The sequence below is a fragment of the Ascoidea rubescens genome (assembly GCF_001661345.1).
Source record: "Ascoidea rubescens DSM 1968 unplaced genomic scaffold ASCRUscaffold_1, whole genome shotgun sequence".
Classification (NCBI taxonomy): Eukaryota; Fungi; Ascomycota; class Saccharomycetes; order Ascoideales; family Ascoideaceae; genus Ascoidea; species Ascoidea rubescens.
In genome coordinates this window covers 1,582,846-1,601,674 of record NW_017962913.1, presented here as the reverse complement: position 1 = coordinate 1,601,674, position 18,829 = coordinate 1,582,846, and the positions used below count along the sequence as shown (strand labels likewise).

General features: G+C 34.3%; 10 protein-coding genes across 10 annotated transcripts; 7 read left to right on the top strand and 3 right to left on the bottom strand.

Moving 5' to 3' along the window:
• Positions 1 to 48: 48 nt before the first annotated feature.
• ASCRUDRAFT_73641 (WD40 repeat-like protein) lies at positions 49 to 2,912 on the top strand. Its single transcript, XM_020192374.1, has one exon. It carries the CDS (start codon positions 284 to 286, stop codon positions 2,636 to 2,638), a length of 2,355 nt encoding a protein of 784 aa, XP_020050201.1. The 5' UTR covers positions 49 to 283; the 3' UTR covers positions 2,639 to 2,912.
• Positions 2,913 to 3,077: 165 nt separating this feature from the next.
• On the top strand, positions 3,078 to 3,695 carry MRP21 (mitochondrial 37S ribosomal protein bS21m; the record flags this gene model as incomplete). The annotated part of the gene is made up of 1 exon (XM_020191455.1): positions 3,078 to 3,695. One exon carries the CDS (start codon positions 3,078 to 3,080, stop codon positions 3,693 to 3,695), a length of 618 nt encoding a protein of 205 aa, XP_020050200.1.
• Positions 3,696 to 3,987: 292 nt separating this feature from the next.
• On the top strand, positions 3,988 to 5,632 carry OMS1 (putative RNA methyltransferase; the record flags this gene model as incomplete). Its single annotated transcript, XM_020191112.1, has 2 exons — positions 3,988 to 5,068; positions 5,159 to 5,632. The coding sequence occupies 2 exons, from the start codon at positions 3,988 to 3,990 to the stop codon at positions 5,572 to 5,574; spliced, it is 1,497 nt and encodes a 498-aa protein (XP_020050199.1). The 3' UTR covers positions 5,575 to 5,632.
• Position 5,633: 1 nt separating this feature from the next.
• On the top strand, positions 5,634 to 8,186 carry AIM14 (putative metalloreductase). Its single transcript, XM_020192373.1, has one exon. The coding sequence runs from the start codon at positions 5,848 to 5,850 to the stop codon at positions 7,831 to 7,833; it is 1,986 nt and encodes a 661-aa protein (XP_020050198.1). The 5' UTR covers positions 5,634 to 5,847; the 3' UTR covers positions 7,834 to 8,186.
• Positions 8,056 to 8,499, bottom strand: COQ10 (ubiquinone-binding protein COQ10; the record flags this gene model as incomplete). Its single annotated transcript, XM_020189422.1, has 1 exon — positions 8,056 to 8,499. A coding segment is annotated over one exon (444 nt), but the record flags the coding sequence as incomplete, so codon positions are not given.
• Positions 8,500 to 9,316: 817 nt separating this feature from the next.
• On the top strand, positions 9,317 to 10,408 carry HOM6 (homoserine dehydrogenase; the record flags this gene model as incomplete). The annotated part of the gene is made up of 1 exon (XM_020191454.1): positions 9,317 to 10,408. One exon carries the CDS (start codon positions 9,317 to 9,319, stop codon positions 10,406 to 10,408), a length of 1,092 nt encoding a protein of 363 aa, XP_020050196.1.
• A 636-nt stretch (positions 10,409 to 11,044) lies between these two features.
• ASCRUDRAFT_29797 (AEC family transporter) lies at positions 11,045 to 12,778 on the top strand (the record flags this gene model as incomplete). The annotated part of the gene is made up of 1 exon (XM_020190142.1): positions 11,045 to 12,778. One exon carries the CDS (start codon positions 11,045 to 11,047, stop codon positions 12,776 to 12,778), a length of 1,734 nt encoding a protein of 577 aa, XP_020050195.1.
• A 78-nt stretch (positions 12,779 to 12,856) lies between these two features.
• ISM1 (isoleucine--tRNA ligase ISM1) lies at positions 12,857 to 16,666 on the bottom strand. Its single transcript, XM_020192372.1, has one exon. The coding sequence runs from the start codon at positions 16,190 to 16,192 to the stop codon at positions 13,067 to 13,069; it is 3,126 nt and encodes a 1,041-aa protein (XP_020050194.1). The 5' UTR covers positions 16,193 to 16,666; the 3' UTR covers positions 12,857 to 13,066.
• On the top strand, positions 16,332 to 17,636 carry UBC8 (E2 ubiquitin-conjugating protein UBC8; the record flags this gene model as incomplete). Its single annotated transcript, XM_020194304.1, has 4 exons — positions 16,332 to 16,336; positions 16,810 to 16,848; positions 16,934 to 17,013; positions 17,128 to 17,636. 4 exons carry the CDS (start codon positions 16,332 to 16,334, stop codon positions 17,634 to 17,636), a joined length of 633 nt encoding a protein of 210 aa, XP_020050193.1.
• Positions 17,637 to 18,181: 545 nt separating this feature from the next.
• ASCRUDRAFT_83783 (LSM domain-containing protein) lies at positions 18,182 to 18,544 on the bottom strand (the record flags this gene model as incomplete). The annotated part of the gene is made up of 1 exon (XM_020194855.1): positions 18,182 to 18,544. One exon carries the CDS (start codon positions 18,542 to 18,544, stop codon positions 18,182 to 18,184), a length of 363 nt encoding a protein of 120 aa, XP_020050192.1.
• Positions 18,545 to 18,829: the final 285 nt, after the last annotated feature.

Genomic DNA, 18,829 nt, shown 5'->3' with positions numbered 1-18,829 from the left:
GCTAAGAAATATCTCTAATTATTTCCAATTATCTTCAATTATTTTCAATTATTCACTATCGTTTGCAATAAAAAAAAACAATAGAAACTGTAAAAAGTTAACTCTAACTTTGAAACTTCCGTTATTCATCAAAATATAAACAAATACCCAACACCAACAGATAGCTTGTCGATATATTAAAGGAAACAATTCTATACATTCAAAACATCATCAATTGATTGGTTTTATAAAAACTCAAAATCTACATACTCAACTTTTAGTTTCTTTTGTTTCTATGCAAAAAATGTCAACCAGAAGAAGTGAAATTGAGGCAAAGAGACAGCGATTATTGGAATTGAGAAGGCTCAGAGAACAGAAACAACAAAAGAATCTCGAAGCTCAGAAGAACAAGCAAATTGAACTAGATAAGCAGCAAAAACAGCAGCAACAACAAAAAAATGTCCATATTTCTGGCAGGGCAGTCTCCATATCGTCGTCTGTTTCAATAGCAGAATCGTCCACTTCTACAGCGAGCTCATTTTCTAATACATCATTGGGGTCGAATATAAATCAGAAAAAGGATATTTTCAATGACCACAGCATAAATTTGCTAGTGGATCAATTAGTTGGTTCTTCGACTTCAGATTCAAAATTCAAACACAGGTCTGCCAAATTTGTCTCCACCTCAACACAAACTGACAGTGATTTGATTTCTCAGTCACCTCTCACTACAGAAGCAGATTCTTCACTGTTCCATAAAATAGAAGAAAAGACAGATTTTACTAAAAATGATGTTAAAGAAAGAAAAAACACATATGACAAGTCAGTTCAAACTATAGATTTTAAGTTTCAGGAGGAGGAGGAACTACTACAGAAAGAAAGAGAATTGGAAGTTAAATTACGACAGAAAATACAGAAAGAGATTCAAGAACGAGAATTGAAAAGACAGGGAGAACTATTAAAACAGTCTCAATCCAATTCTAGAAATTTGCAATCGTTTATTGATGAGGATGACGACGATGATAAAAACTTCATGCCTGTTGAAAAATTTCTTGAGAATTTAAAACAAAAAGATAAAGACGAGAAAGATCAAAAATTGAATCAATTTCTCAATAGAAGTTTTAAAATAGTAAACAGGACATTGAATGAGGATAACAGGCATTTGTTAAAAGATTATGCGATTGACAGTTCTAATTCAGATTCCAACGAATTAGATATTGATGATGAAGATGAGCAGATTCATCAAACAAGATCATTTCATAATAAAAATATTTCAAAGAATAGATCAGTAACTGCATTGGATTTTTCTCTGTTTCATGAAGAGCTATTATTATCAGCGTATTCGAACTCATTGTCAAATTCAAACATGTTTCTTGATCATTATAATATTAGTGGAAATGACTTAACCAGCCACAAGTCTGTGATTCAGATATGGAATTGTAATTACACTAGCAATACTCCTGAGTATATATTTTATTCAACAACTCCAATTATTTCAGCTATTTTTGCAAAGAATTCTCCTCATATTATATTTGGCGGTGGTTATAATGGTAAAGTTTTTGCATGGGATTTGAGGGCCAATTCAAAGAGCCCAATCCTTTCTTCACCATTAGGAAATGGCTCGAATGATGCTCATGCACATCCGGTATTTTCATTAAATCATATTAGGGTTTCTGATTCTCCTGCAATAAAATCAAGCAATTTTTCCAAAACAAATAACAATAGTGATCAAGCTGATGTTCTTCTCGATAATAAGCAATCTGGTTCTTTAATAAGCGCTAGCACAGATGGCACTATTTGTACCTGGTTGCCATATCTTTTATCAAAACCAGTAACTAAGCCAATATATCTAAGATCACCCCCAGGTTTTTTGTCAAGATATGATGAACTAGCGCCTACTTCAGTTTGTTTTTTGAATTCTGATATATCAGGAATGATTGTTGGATGCGAAGATGGGAAAATTTATCGTGTTAAAAGGTATAATTCAGCAATTGATAAAATTGGTATTGATTTGAAGAACATATTTTCGGGGCATAGTTTTTCAGCGATAACAAGTCTAGCAGCTCATCCTTCTAAATTCAATTATTTTTCAAATTTCTTTCTAAGTTCTGGCTACGATTGGAGTATAAAGCTATGGAAGTATTCTTCCAGCACAGATTTGTCATCATCCAAACCTGATATTTTTGGATCGTCAAGCTCTTCAAGCAATCGAAACTTGATTGATCCTTCACTGGTCGACACTATAGATCCTGTACTTGACATTAAAAGAGACGATGTGGTTATGGATGTGAAATGGCGTCCAAATAATACATCACAATTTTGCTCTGTTGGAGGCTCAAATGTTTTGGAAATCTGGGACTTAACAAAAGACTTGATTTCCCCAATACATGAGATAAGACCAAGAGACTTTGACAAAGCTCTTAGTAAAGAAGACATTTCAGATGGAATCAACAGCCTAAGTCTCTCGGAAATTATCACCAATGAAGCAGTTTCAGGTTTGAACAAGGTTTGCTGGGACAAGAACAGCAGTAATATCGCAACTGGAAGCTTGGATGGTTATGTGAGTGTTTTTAGATTGAGTGGAGACTTGTTGACCAACTCAAAGAATGGCCCTGATAATGAGATCAGGTTGAAAAGAATACTTGCAGACGAGCAGTAGAACATACAACAAGGTAATTTAGTCAATTTAAAATAAACATTGATTCCCCAAGTGCATGTACAATAAACTGGCTCTCCTCGCAAGCACCAGAAATACCAGTTCTTCCTCAACAAAGCATTTGCAGCCCATTTCGTGGTCATTTCATACCCATTTTGTTGTGGGCATTCTTCTTTTATCTTTGAATATATAAAAAAAGCTGCTGTGGACCAATCAGAGGCTGTTTTGTCACGTGCTTTTTTTTCTGGTGGGTGAAATTTTGTTTTGAGGTGTTTCGGGGAAGGAGCTTTTGGTGTTGGTGCTTCTTTTGATGTTTCTGGAGACATATTTTAGAGTGCGAGTGCAGAAGATGTTTATGTTGGCTAGAAACGACGTGCTACGAGGCTGCTACAGCTCTGCCTTTTCAGCAAATGTGGTGTCTTCGCTAAGGTTCAAATCTACCATGGTTGTGCGCAATATTGAAACCGACATATTAGGCCAGCTATTTTCTAAGAATACTACAAGAATTGGCAGGAAAAACGACAAAAAAGCTCAAGCCAAATCCACAAAACCACAGAACACCAATAATAATAATGAAAATAGTGATTTGGATATTCTAACCTTTATAGCAAATGCCTCAAAAAATACGAAAAAACAACAAGCTGAATCAAAACTCAAGCCAAAACAAAACGCTTCAAAAAAAACTTTGGATAAAAAAGTTTCAATTAACCAAATTGATCCTAATACCTCTAAACCCCAAGTTGATGAATCCAAATTCTTCCTATCGGCGTCTGACATGACTAGTATCCAAAATGACGCTGCAAAATTTCCTATGTTTGGACCAATAGCTGGAAGAACAGTTAGACTTACTCGTGCTGGCGATGTTGGTTCTGCATATTCCAAATTAAACAGTATACTAAGATTAAGTAATATCAGAGAATTGTCAAGAAACCAGAAAGTTCACTATACTCGTGGTGAGACCAAGAGACTCGATAGATCGAAAAGACATAGAAAGCTATTTAAAGAAAATTTCAGGAAAATGATCAACACTGTAAACACTGCTGTAAGAAGAGGCTACTGATGCTACCAAACTCCATCCTCTATATATTTGTTTCAATCATTTTGTATATATTAATTTTTTGTCCGCTACCATCGCTTTCTTCTTTTAATTGTCAAAACACCTGACTTCCAATGCCATTTTTTCATGATTTTCCACTTTTATCACCAGATATAATAAACCACCATATTTTCAATCCCCAGAGTTATTCTCCAGTCTTTTTTTTTAAATGCCATATTGACTCGCCTGTAGTGTATTGCTATGTTAATCCACTTACTAATCTGATCAAAACACCATACATCATTCTTCTAAAAAAATGTTCAAACAGAGAAATCAACAGCTATTCAGGTTAATAAATCTGAAAATAAACCATCCACTTTCGGCTTTTTCAGCCAGTGCTCCAATTGCAATCAAAACAATTCCAATATCTTTTTCCAACAAGCAGTTTATTAGATCAAACTCCACAGATCCTTATATCAGTTATGATAACAGTAAATTCTATGTTCGCCGAAAAAAGACTCATGAAGAAATTCATGAAGAAATGATAAATAAAAAATTAAAAGACCCATCAAAAATGGTCAGATTGGGCGCTTATTTTCAAACCAAAAAATTCAATAAAAATTTGACCAAATATTTAGTTTTAGCCTATGCTGTGTTTATATTATATGGTTCCTACCATTTATATGGTATTTTCATCAAACAAAAAGAATTGACCAATTTGAATAATAAGAAATATAAATTAAACTCAAGTTTCGAAAAAGATGATAAAGGTAATAATCTTAAAACCTATTCGATAAAGGATTTCGAGAAAAATCTTAATGAATATGAAAATATTAGATTAAAAGAATTGACTGGAAAATTAAGAGAAAGAGACATACCAAAATTAAATGCTTATAAAGAGATTTTAAAAGAAAAAGAAACCGAATTTTATTCAAATCCCGAAAACAAGAACAAAAAATTTATTGAACATTTTGATGCTACAAAAGAATTTAATGGCTTTACAATTAATAACGATGATTTGCCTGAATATCTAGAATACATGAAAAGAATGTTACCAGCAAGAGATACCTCGCCGTTTTTCGATGATAAGGCATCGAGCTACGATTCTGAGATTGGAACAGAGGAATTTTTCTTAGGCCTTGGATCAAGAAGAAAATGGTTGATGAAAAACGCTCATGGTGATGTTTTAGAAGTAGCTTCAGGTACCGGTAGAAATATTAAATATCTTAAGCCCACAAATATCGATTCAATTACTTACCTTGATTCATCGCCAAAGATGATGAATGAAACAAACAAAAAATTTAGAGAAAAGTTTCCATTTTATAAAAAGGCTGCATTTGTGGTTGGTAGAGCTGAAGATCTACTCAAATTAGCTGGAAACACTGCTGAAAATAATAGTCATACAGATACTGAAAGCAATGCCATTAGCAATACCCATGGTCATAATCATGATCATAATCATGATAATGAGGAAATTGAAAATAAAGAGATAGAAAAGGTTTCCCAGTCCCACAAAGTCAAATACGATACTATCATTGAATCATTTGGTATTTGTTCACATGAAGATCCGGTGAAATCAATAAATAACATGCTAGAACTATTGAAGCCTGGAGGCAGACTAGTTTTGCTAGAACATGGCAGAAGTACATATAGCAGTCTCAATAACTACCTCGATAAAAGAGCTCCAAAGAGATTGAGCACTTGGGGCTGCAGAGCTAATTTAGATATTGGTGCAATTTTAGATGATTCAGGGGTCGAAATCGTTGAAGAAAAAAGGCACCAGTTTGGGACTCTCTGGTGTATAGTCGCCAAAAGACCTGGGGATCCAAGAAGATACGATGAGTTGAACTTCTACGAAAAATATTTCACCAATGTCGACGATGTTATAAAGCCCTTGAAATGATTAGCTAGTTTTGTCCCGCCTGTATGAAGTGTACATATTCTTAATAGAAATTGCTGATACAACTTCTCTTTGTGTAGATCGAAGTCCCATAACCTCTCTGCTGCTTCTGCTGCCTGAGCAGAAGGTGAGTAAGCAACACAGCTCATTGGTGGAGCTCTTCTCGTGCTGTTTTTGTATCACTTTGAACCCGATATATAACCTCTTCCTTCCTTTCCGATCTTTCTCATTTCCTTCCTCCATCTCATCGACTCTCAACGCTGCGATTCTTCTCCAATGGCTCCAGTTGGCTCTTCGTTGCAATCAATAACAGAAACTCTAGCCAAAAGACATGGTGGGCATCATCATGCCAATGTCAAATACGGTTACATGATATTTGCAGCTTCAATCTTCTACACTGTGCTTTTATTTCTCGTGAATTTCTTATATGTGAGAATACACTTAACTGCAAATCGCTTATCAATATCAGCTAGAAAAAAGAGATTTGTCAAAAAATTGAATGAATTGCCCTTATATGCACAAGTTCTCATTTGGTCTGTCATAATCTTGGGCATAAGTTTTATCAAATTTGAGAAATCAAACTACATTGGGTTGATTAAGAGATTTGGAAGGTTGTCTTATGCTTTGATTCCCTTTAACATTTTTTTGACACTTAAACCATCTCCTCTACCAAAATTGAACTACCTAAATTTAACAAATTTACACAAATGGATCTCAAGGTTGATTATTTTTTTTTCAATAGCTCATGGAGTTGGTTATTTTGTCAAATGGTCAATGGAAAAACTGTTTATCGCAAAGAATTTCAAGTTTTTAAATTTCTTGGGTTTCATAACTTTTATATTGTTTTCTCTTGTTTTGACAATATCGTTGAAACCAATTAGATCCAGGTTTTATGATTTGTTCTATATCTTCCATTATTTAGTCGCTTGGATAACATTGATATTGATTTCGTTCCATGCAAGACCTGGTGTGAATATTTATTCGGCTATTGCAATTATTTTATTGCTTTATCAATCACTACACAAATATTTTATGTCAAATTTAATTACAAACACTTCCAATGAAATCACAATCAAGAAAAACGAAAAATCCAATTTGATTCTAGTTTACATCAATAATTCGGTTTTAAATTGGCAATGGATACCTGGTTCGCATATAAGATTTGCAAATAGCTTTAAAAAAAATCCTTTTAATTTGTTTGCTCCATCTCATCCTTATACAATTTCATCTAATAAAGAGATTGTGCTAATTATTAAAAAAACCAAATTTGAAATTGATTTGAATAAAAACTATTCACTATTGGGCCCATATTCTTCAATTCATGATTCCTTCTTTAATAAAGTCAAGCAAAGCGTAATTGTTTGTGGAGGCTCCGGCATCTCATTTGGATTACCAATCTATCAGTATTTACTTCAAAAAAACAAATACGATCTACTCCATACCAAAGGTTTTAATATTAAATTTATTTGGGTGATAAGAAACAAAAATGATATTTATGTATTAAAAGAATTAGGTTTATTGAAACAAAATAAAAAGTTTAATGTTAATATTTATATCACCGGACAAAATTCTTCTTTTGGTAATAACGAAGACAACTTTAACAAAAACATTATTCATTCAAATAACAATGATATCAATAATATTAGTAGTCCTAAAAAACAATCATTTTTAAAAATGTCAATGAGAGGAATACAGACTATAAGAACCATTGCGTCAAGTATTAATTACAACAGCTACAAAAAGTTATCAGATTCACATAGAATTGACGAAGGTGATTTGGAAGAAATTGATCTTGATGAATTTAATATTGAAGATGAATTGTTAAAAGGTTCTAAAAACAATAACAAAAAAAGAGGTAAATGGAAAAGTGAAAATGAAAATGTTCCACTGTTTAGCTTAAGTACTCCTGAAGATATTGAAAGTCAAAGTGGTATTTCAAGCCCCATCAATGGGAATTTTGGATTTAGTGAAGACGAAAACGAAGATGAAGATGATGACAATTTTCATAAGTATGAAAATCAGCCAATTGATGAAAAACCTATTAAAGTTCATTATGGAAGACCAAATCTAAATGTCTGCTTGGGTCAACTTTTAGATGATCCCGAAAGTCCCAGTAGTTCTAATGATGCAAATATCATCAGTGATATAGAATATAATGGGAAATGGATAATTTCGTGTGGACCAAAATCATTGAATAGCGATTTTAAACAATGGGCCAAAAGGCATGATATTGGATTTGTAAGTGAACAATACTCTATGTAAAAATATATAGACCAAGTAGACGGTATAAATGGTCTAAAAGATTAAAAAAAGAAAAAAAGAAAAAAAGAAAAAAAAAAGGCATATATGATATGAAAATGGGTATTGAAAGTTTTTTTTAGTTTGTTTTTTGTATTTGTTTTCGTTTAAATTTTTATTTATTGCTATTAATTGGTATTAATTTTTATTATTTTGGTCTAATGATTTTTGGTTTCTAACATGAGCAGCTCTATTATTAAAAGCTCTAAGCATTATCTGAGTGACAGATTGTGCAAAAAGTTTGCTAACCATATTATAAATATTATTTTTGAATTTATATTCTAGAATTAAATTGATTTCGCATTTGTTTGAATTGTTTGTAGGGTCGTTTAGTATTATCCATTTTGTATACAAATTATCAAACAAGGAATGGGATAAGCTCTCAGCTATAACGATTCTTTTATTGGAATCATTGGAGCAATTTAATTTGCAAACAAAGGTTTCGTCGAATTGTTTAAAGCCCACTCTTAAACCAGCTTCAGTTGGCAAATCCAAATTATCTGAATCTGTTTTCGAGATAAAGGACTTTTTGCAGTATGGGACAAATTCCTGATAAGAAGAAACATCCGAAACAACTTCAAATAGAACCTCGGGAGGATGATTTAGTTTCTTCTTGATCAAATAATGCTGAGAACCATCGCTATTGTCTTTAAAATCCGAGCCAGAGGAACCAGTGGCTGCACCACCATTGCTGCCATTTAGGTCTGAATTTGAATTTGAAAGATCCGGAATATTCAAAAAAGACCTCTTAAACTGGAGATTTCCAGAGTTGTAGTAATTGATGCAATTTCTTGCTCTCAATAGCAAGATGTTGTTGGGACTGGACAATCTGGCAGCTATAGATACTTTTATCATCTTTGCCATTGGAAAAGGAAGTGAGCAAGACATAGGAACAAGGGATGGCCAGAAATAGCACAACAGTAGTCCAGTGCAATTGAGGGCTGTATACTACCGAAGAAACACCTCCACCAACACTCTTATCGCTCTGGATAATATCTGCTTTATCTGCTCGACCCATAGAGGAATAGCGAAAAGAGGCCTCAAAATATTCGCTCTCGAAGTTTCGCTTCCTTTGCCCCTGTCGCCAGTGGTGTGGGTCAGCCAATGGTGCTTCTTTCGGTGCTGCTTCCTCTGCTTCCTTTGCTTCCTCTGTTGCCAATCTCCACAGTGCAAAAGAGCAGTACCCCAGCTCGAAATGTCTCTGCTCTTTTGCAGTGCCACCAACTCGAAATGCGTCTGCAGAGAGGGCTCTTCGACCGAAAGCTGTTCAAAGTTCTGGGTCCAGAAGATGAGCAGCACACGTGAAATTGCCCCATATCATTGGCCAGTTTGACTCATCGCAAAAATCTTTTATCCTTATATTGTTTCTGATGGTATATAACTCGTAGAGGAGATTGTTTTCCATCATATTTACCTGGGTATTGAGTAGCTGTGAACTGTTGTCGAAATGGTCAAGTCTGTTAACGTTGCAATTGTTGGCACCGGTGTCGTTGGCTCTGCCTTTGTGAGCCAATTGCTTAGAATGTCCTCGTCAATTAAATACAATGTCATTTACATTGGTAATGCTGACCAATCTTTGAAAGCTCCAACTGGACTTTCAGCAGACAACTGGGCCTCTGCTTTGCAAAGCTCAAAGACTCCATCGCTTTCGATTCCCGATTTGCTAGAGTTTTTGAAAGAGCAAAGCTCGATCACTAAGTTACCAACCATCTTAGTCGATAACACATCAAGTTTGGCTATCGCACAATCTTATCCAAAATTTCTTGAAAACAAGATTTCGATTGCAACTCCCAATAAGAAGGCCTTCTCTGACAACTACTCGTTATGGGAACAACTATTCAACGAATCCAGAAAGAAAAATGACACTGCGTTGCTCTACCACGAGGCAACTGTTGGTGCTGGATTGCCAATTATTGGCACATTGAACGATTTAATCCAAACTGGCGATAAAATTATTAAAATTGAGGGTATATTTTCTGGTTCATTGTCGTTTATTTTCAATTCGTTTTCTCAGTCTGATGACATTAAATTCAGTGACATTGTATTGAAAGCCAAAGAATTAGGTTACACTGAACCAGATCCAAGAGATGACTTGGGTGGTTTAGATGTCGCCAGAAAAGTTATCATTTTGGCCAGAATTTCTGGTTTCGGAATCAACTCATTGAATGATTTGGATATCGAATCATTGATTCCAAAAGAATTATCCTCTCCAACTTTATCAACGGCTGATTTCTTGAGTCAATTGCCAAACTTCGATGACCAAATTAAACAACAAAAAATTGATGCTGCAAATGAAGGTAAAGTTTTAAGATTTGTTGGTAGCGTCGACCTCGTGAACAACAAGGTGTTTGTTGGTATTGCTAAATATGACAAGTCTCACCCTTTTGCTTCGTTGCAAGGCTCTGACAATGTCATTTCGATCCAAACCGAAAGATACACCAACCCATTGATTGTTCAAGGTGCAGGTGCAGGTTCTGAAGTTACAGCCGCTGGTGTTTTAGCCGATACCATCAAAATTGCTCAAAGAGTTGCGGTCTAGTCTCAACCATTCCCAAGCACAAACCCTATAAATCTTATACTTTTAATAATATAGTGCTAACAATTCTAAATCCTAATAAATCCTAATAAATCCTATATTCGCACCACTTCTATTTATACCCACCACCTTCCTCTTATCTCCCGTCGCCAAACACATGTAGCCCAGCTCCAACACATCACTCCTCGACCTTGATCTCATTGCCCAACAAAAACAAGCACAGCAACAAAAGCAACAATAGAAATCCTCCTTCAACAATAAAAGTTTATCCAGCTCTCTCGGTAATGGACGGTGCCTCTAGCCGCATAACCGAATTTTTACACCGCCTATTGCCGCAATACTGCTTTGGGTTTCAAAAACACTTTTCTCTCGAATATAAAAACAACCACTTTGCTGTTTTCCACCAAAATGAAGTACTATATTTGTGGTACTTCTGCTTAATGCCAAATCTGCTTATTGCCAAATCTCTTTTGTTATTGGAAAACTTCTGCCTAACGATCCTCTTTGGCCTCTGATATATCGTTTGTTATCTTCTCTTTTCTGTTTGATTCTATTCCATCTTTTCTTTGTTTTTTTTCCATCGAGATTAACACAACAACAAAAATTCAATAATTCAATAATTCTATAATTCAGAAATCAATGTCGTTGTCGTTGGGTGCTGTGATATGGTGCTGCATCAAACCAATTCTTAAGATGTATCTTATCATTGGCTGTGGTATCTATCTTGGTAAGAAAAACATCCTTAATGTCGAGACTACAAAGCATTTATCAACCATCATGCTAAACATCTTGATACCCTGTTTAATTTTTAACAAAGTCATTTCCAATATTTCAATCGACGACTTGAAAGCCATTGGAATAATATGCTTATCCTCCTTTTTGCTCTACGTTGGTGGCTTCCTCATAAGCATGCCTTTCATATTGCTAAACTTAACTCCCAAAAGATTTAAAGGTGGTTTTATAGCCGCTTGCATGTTTCAAAATGTCAGCGATATACCAATTGCCTATATTCAGACGTTGTCCTCTGGTTTAATATTCACACAATCTCAAGGCGAAAAAGGAATCGCATATATCTGTATTTTTATGGCTTGTTTGGTGTTTTTAACCTTTAATTTGGGCGGCTATAAACTAATCCAATATGATTTTATTCAAGATAAAAAAAGACAATCAATTCAAAATAAAGATCCAGAAAAATCATTAATTGTCAACGAAATTATAACTAGCAACATTCAACCGACTAATGATAATGATAATGATAATTTTGACTTTAATCACTCTGGATCAACTGTTTATAACCAAACTAATCCAATTCAAGCTGTAATCTCTAGTAACTCAAATATTGATCTTCACCCTGAAGATATTTACCAATACACATCTGCATCAACTGTTGTTTCTCAATCTTCCTTACCTTCACTTGAACAACTGGCTGCTCCTATCAATCACTTCTATAATGATGACCAAAGGTCTATAATTACTGATATTGGAATAATTAATGAAACTAAACCAAAAAAAGTAGACAAAAAATCTTCTATTACTATTGCTGCTATTAATACTACTGCACCTACTACTACTACCGATAATAATAATAATCACTCCATACCCATTCAAAACACAAACGAAAAACACGAAATTTTTAATAATATCAATAATAATGGCACTGCTCTTGTTAATGATAATACTAATGAGAATACCAAAAAAAGTAAAAAAAAGATAATCCTTCACACTCTTTATACCATTTTTTACGAGTTTTTCTCTAATTTTTTACAGCCTATTGCACTTTCATTATTAATTTCCTTAACAATCGCATTGATACCATGGGTCAGAGTACTATTTATCGAAGATGATTCAATTAATATTCCAAATGCTCCCGATGATCAGCCTCCTCTAGAATTGTTTATCGACTTTACCTATTATATTGGTTCAGCCCAAGTTCCAATTGGTTTACTATTATTAGGTGGTAGCTTGGGTAAATTAAAATTTAACACTTCCAACAAAATCTTAAAAAAATTTTCAAGAACTGCTGTTCTCTTAGCAATAATAAAATTATGTTTGTTTCCAATTATTGGAATAACATGGGTAACTGGTTTATTAAATAATTTCAATTGGTTGGATACTGCTGATCCAAATTCAAAAATGCTATGTTTTGTAATAGTTTTAATATGGTCTTTACCAAGTTTCACTGCACAAATTTATTTGACTGCTTTTTATACGCCTTCTACTTCCAATAATGATGATATTGATAATAAAGATCAAAATTATAATCATTTTCAATTGGATTCTTTTGCTCTCTGTTTAATGTGTCAATATCCAATCTTATTCATTTCAATTCCATTTATTGCAACCTTCATCCTAAAGGTCACTCTTGGCTATTAATTATCTGCATTTATCCAAAAAATACAAAATAAAAAAAAATACAAAAAAATAAGGGTTTTTCGTTCATATAACATTGGTTTTATTTTCCACTATTAATATTCAGTTTATTTCTTTTCTGTTTTCGTATGAGCTTCGGTTTCACAATTGCTGGTTTAAATATTCTCATTTTTTAGTCTACTTATGCAAGTATTTTTTATATATATACAACTATATATAATATGTAATTTATTCTATGTACAATAATAATATAATACAAATGATATTTTTAATTTCAAATACATCAAATTCTCAGTCTATTAATTCATCGCATCGACTGCATAATGTTTTTTCCTTTTTGGCTGTATATTTCCAACATCTCGGGCATTTAAAATCTTCTGAAGGTAGAACTCTTGCTAAAAATTTATCACCTCCAATCTCAAAAGTTTGTCTATAATCATACAATAAATTTGAATCAATTGTTTCTGGTATCTCTTCAACAAATCTAACATTCGAAACTAAAAGTAAATCGCTCAATCCCTTTTCACCCATTTCTTTCTCAAGTAAATTCCAGTAAACCATTTCACTCCCTGATTTAATAACCAATTGAACTTGAGACTCTAGTGAATTTTTAATTGTCTTAAGTATTCTTCCTTGTTCAAGCATCAATAAAAGTTGGTCCTTTAATTTTGAAACGTAATCATCGATAAATGATTCGATTTTTCCATTTATGAACTTTTCATTAAAATAATCTTCAATTTGAATTTGATAAGCGGAAAAGAAACCATCTGTTTTAAAAATCTTTGCCATTTCTATTGGAATATTATCGGTGGCCTCTTGAGTCATCAATGGCAAAATAGGAGATAAAATCTTCAAGTATATCATTAAAACATGAAATAAAACCGTTTGTGCCGATCTTCTAGATAGACTATCGATACCATCCACATATAATCTGTCTTTACATACATCGAAATATAATGAAGATAAAGTTATGTTTATATTATTGTTTATCAACTGAATCAATTTTTTATAGTTGTAGACAGAATATTCAGAATGAGCATTTTGATATAGATTGTAAATTTTTGATAAACAATATTTGTCAATTAGGTTAAGATTTTCATATTCTATGGCATCTTTTTCATATGAGAAGTCATTTAAATTGCCCAATAAAAATTTAAATGTAAATCTTATTTTTATCAAGTTTTCAGTTACATGTTTCATAATAGTTAGGCCAATTGAAATGTCGTGAGTAAAATCAGATTGTGCAACCCATAATCTTAAACCGTCTATACCAAGTGGTTTAAGCCCTTTTTTTCCAAGTATGATTTCATCTGGTAAAATAGTATTGCCAATTGATTTGGACATCTTTTGACCTTTTTCATCTAGAGTAAAACCGTGAGTGATAATTGTCTTATAAGGTGCCTGTTTATCAAAAGACATGTCAAGATTATTTTCAGGTAACAAAGAACCTGCAGCGACTTTGGTTAGTAAAGAGGACTGAAACCAGCCTCTATGCTGATCTGAGCCTTCTAAATAGACATCAGCTAGATATTTTCTGGAGTTTAATAAATTTTGGCTGTTTAAATACAGTTCAATTAATGTCCAACTTGAACCTGAATCAAACCAGACATCCATGGTGTCTTTTCCTTTTGTGTAATTATGTGCTTCTGATTTGTAGGAATTTGGCAACCAGTATGAGATATCTTCTTCTTCTTGAAACCAAGAGTTTAGAGAGGTGCCATTTAGAAGCAATTGAATTAAATGAGTAATAGTATCTTGATTCATTAAAAATTGGCCTGTTTGTTTATGGTAAAAACAAGGAATTGGAACACCCCAAGATCTTTGTCTAGATATACACCATTCATTTCTATTTTTGATAAAAGAAGTCAATCTATTTAAACCTCTTTGAGGAACAAAATTGACGTCTGATAATGACTCTGTCGCAGTTTCTCTTATGTTGGACAAGTCAGCAAACCATTGAGGGGTGGAACGTATGACTATTGGTTTTTTTGATCTCCAGTCATATGGATAAGAATGAATCAAATCTTGTGAGTGATAAATCATTTTTTGAGAATGCAAGAGACGCAACATTTCAAGAGTGCCCTCACCTAGAACTTTATGGCCAATTAAAACCTCGAAACCATTTGGCAATTCGTTTGTGTAACGACCGCTACCATCAACTGGAGATAAAATGTCAGTTATACCATTATTAAGACAAGCGAAATAATCATCATTACCATGGCCAGGAGCAGTATGGACTAAGCCAGTACCGGCAGTATTTGTGACATGGTCACCATGTATAATTGGAAATGAGTTGATGGAATCATCAGTTATTAATGGGTTTTTATATTTGTTATTTAGGAGTAAAGAGCCTGGAAAGGAAGTTATTATTGATGATTCGGAAGAAGTTAAAGAGGAAATTTTAGATGCCAAATCTTCAGCGACTACCAAATAGCCATGTTCAGGTGAGTGGATGAGAGAGTAATTGAGCTTTTGATTGATACAAATTGCTTTATTACTGGCGATTGTCCATGGTGTGGAAGTCCAAATTAAACAGGATAGGTTTTCGTTATTGAAGTTGATTTTGTTGTTTTGCAAAAAGGATTTAAAATCATCGTTGAAATGAATTAAAGGGAAAAGCAAGTAAGTAGCTGTTGATTTGTGGTTTTCATTGTATTCTAGTTCACCTTCGGCTAAGGCAGTATTGGTTTCACAACCCCAGTATACGGGTTTCTTCTTTCTTTTGATTAGATTTTTTTGAAACATTTTATAAAAAATTTTCAATTGGTTTAATTGAAATTCACTTGATAGAGTTAGATAAGGGTTATCGAAGTCGCCCATTATAGCAAAAGATTTGAATTGTGCTCGTTGGTTTTCAATTTGCTGAAGTGCATGTTTTTCAGCTATCTCTCTGATTTTGACAGGAGTGAAAGATTTGGTATCCAATTTCTTTTTTTTTAGTTTTTTTGAAATTTTGTCTAAAGCCATTAGCTCAATGGGCAAACCATGGCAGTCCCAGCCTGGTCTGTAGTAGACTTTTTTGCCAATCAAGACGTTGTATCGGTTGATGATGTCCTTTAGGATTTTGTTGACTGAGTGACCTAGATGTAAATCGCCATTCGCGTAGGGTGGGCCATCGTGGAGGATAAATAGATGATTGTTGCTGCGAGTGGTGTATTGCCAGTTGTAGAGCCTATCGGTGACTGTGGGCAATAGTTGTGTGTTGATCAACTTCTTGTTGGATCTGTTGGGAAAAGATGTGGATGGGAGCAACACAGTTCGAGAGTACTTGTGGTCAATATCGTCAGTAGTGTTTGACTCTGCTGGAGTGTTGTTGTTGTTGGTGGTGGTGTTGCTGAGGAACAGTGCCAGCGAGGTGAACCAACGAGAAGCACTGGGTGGTTTGCAGAGAAACCCTCTTCGCGAGACAGAAAGCATTATCGCCAAACAGACCAGACACTGCCTCCACTGCTCTATCTTCTTGAAGTGCTTCTTCTGCTTCTGCTCTGCTGCTTTTGCTGCTTTTGCCTCTGAAACAGCTCGAAACAGCCCCAAAACTAACACATAACAAGGCCCAATGAGGCCGGGCCTCTTGTAACAGCAGACTCCGGGCCCTTCCAGATGTGGTTGGGGCCTTCCGCTTGCGATAGGGGCGGAAAGCAGCCGGATAGCTGGGGGGCCCTGAGTAATAGCCCGATTGGGCAATTCTGGAGCGATAGCAAGTGTTTTATACTCAGCTGGAGATAGAGAGAAGAGTATATAAAGCACACTCTCTCACCTCTTTTTCTTTTCTATAAGTCTGCTATTATCTCCTTGCTCTCAGTATCAGTGGAAGAACTGTCCCCTTTTTGATACACTTTCAAGTCTGCGTTTCAAGCCAGCTGGTTTCTAGTTTTTTCATCTACTTTATTTATCCCCTACTTTGAAATGAGGTATGTGATGGGGTTGCAGGATCTTATCCAGTGCACTTGGTTCCATGAGTGAATTAACTAATTGGTTTGCATTTTTTTCTTTGTTGATCCAGTGGTAATACTAACATGTATTTTGCTTGATAGTTCTTCAAAACGTCGTATTCAAAACGATGTCAGCAATCTGTATGTTATATTTCTATTATCGATATTGCTGTAGCAAGTGATATGTTAAGAACGAGCCCTTTTTTTACTAACTATTACCATTCAGCTTGATGTCAAACTATGATGTTGAATTGGTAAATGACAATTTGCAAGAGTTTCATGTCAAATTTCTCGGACCACCATCGAGTAAGTTAAAACAGAATAAAATAGAATATGATGAAAGAGAAAGAGAAAGAGAAAGAGAAACTGTTTGATACTAACAATAATTGCATTCATTTATTTGTCTTTTTTTTTAAACAGCTGCGTACGAAGGAGGAGTTTGGAAAGTCCATGTTGAATTGCCCGATGATTATCCATACAAATCACCCTCAATTGGATTTACCAATACAATTTATCATCCCAATATAGATGAAACTTCAGGATCAGTTTGTCTCGATGTCATAAATCAAACATGGTCACCGATGTTTGATATATTTAATATATTTGAAATTTTTTTGCCTCAACTATTAAGTTATCCCAATGCCGATGATCCATTGAATGGGGATGCCAGTCATTTGTATATGAACGATAAAGCAAGTTATAACGAAAAAATCAAAGAATATGTTAAGAAATATGCATCGAACCAGAATATATTTAAATCCGACAATGTTTATAATTACAAAAACAAGAATAAGAATATCAATAAAAATAACAGCGATGATGACGATGACGACGATGATAATAACAATATTAATAATGATTCAGATGATGACTTGTCATCAGTTGAAAGTTTTGGATCTGATAGTGAAGAAGAAGAAATGACATTTTAAAGGAATTTGAAGGAATTTTTTTTTTTTTAAAATGACGGTTATATTATCCATCTAATCTGATGATTTATATTGATATGGAAATGATTTGCATTAACTAATCTTTAATTAATTATTTTTTTGTCCTCTTTTTGTTTTATCCTGTTTTTGTTCTTTAATGGCTATTATTTCAGTTATGAATTTTATTCCCTTTATATATATATACATATATATATATATACATCCTTTTATTTGTTTTATTTTTCATTTACTATTATACAGTTTGGTCTAGAGAAAATCATTTTGTCCTTATTTTACTTCTTTACTGCAAATTTTGGTTATATAATGGGGTTTTCTTCTATGTTTATATTTATATATATATCTTTTTATATCTATCTTTTTATAATATTTCTATTATATTTCTATTGTATTTCTATTATATTTCTATTGTATTTCTCTTTTTATCATTACTAATTATTGACTATTGACTATTGATTATTGATTATTGACTATATTTAAGATAATGTATATACACAAAAGTAGCAAAATAATTATTTCTCCATCGATTATCACTTCTTACCAACCAAACCTGCAAACAATGTTGTTCTTCGCTGAGAATTCTTGATCAACTCATACTCTCTCTTAGACAACTCGATTCTGGCTATCGACTGGTATGGAATTGACACCAACCCCAAGCTTCTTGTCGTCTTCTGGTTGGTGCTCTCGTTGCAAATGTGCTCCACTACCTCGTCTAAAAGGATATTGGGATCGTTATCAATAGCTATCAAAGTTCCTTCAACCACTCTCAGGCAGTTGACCAACTCGTCGATTTCAGTACTGTCGCTAGCGTCAACATTGATCAAAGGAGCACCGTTGTCGATGGTTATTCTCAACGTCGAGCCTATAAAGTCCCTCACAGAAACACCATCCATTTGCTACTTTTCCTTCATCTCTTCTCTTCTCTTCCCTCTCTTTCGTCACTTCTTGCCTCTCAAATAAGCGCATCCGCAGAATCGGCGACTAACATTAACACGTGGTCATCACGTTGTATTCCCGTTCTCACACCCCATACACCCCATTCGGCATCCGTATGCCGTTTCTGCGGGTGCGCTGCTCGGCCAGACCCCACCTTTGCGCAGTCAAGCGTGTGTTTCCCGTCGTCCGCCACACACCGTGCGTGCCAGAGCCAGAGGGGAGCGGCATGGCAACCTTAGCGA

Coding starts and splice junctions, on each gene's coding strand:
- ASCRUDRAFT_73641 (XM_020192374.1), top strand. CDS start 284: ATGTCAACCAGAAGAAGTGAAATTGAGGCAAAGAGACAGCGATTATTG.
- AIM14 (XM_020192373.1), top strand. CDS start 5,848: ATGGCTCCAGTTGGCTCTTCGTTGCAATCAATAACAGAAACTCTAGCC.
- ISM1 (XM_020192372.1), bottom strand. CDS start 16,192: ATGCTTTCTGTCTCGCGAAGAGGGTTTCTCTGCAAACCACCCAGTGCT.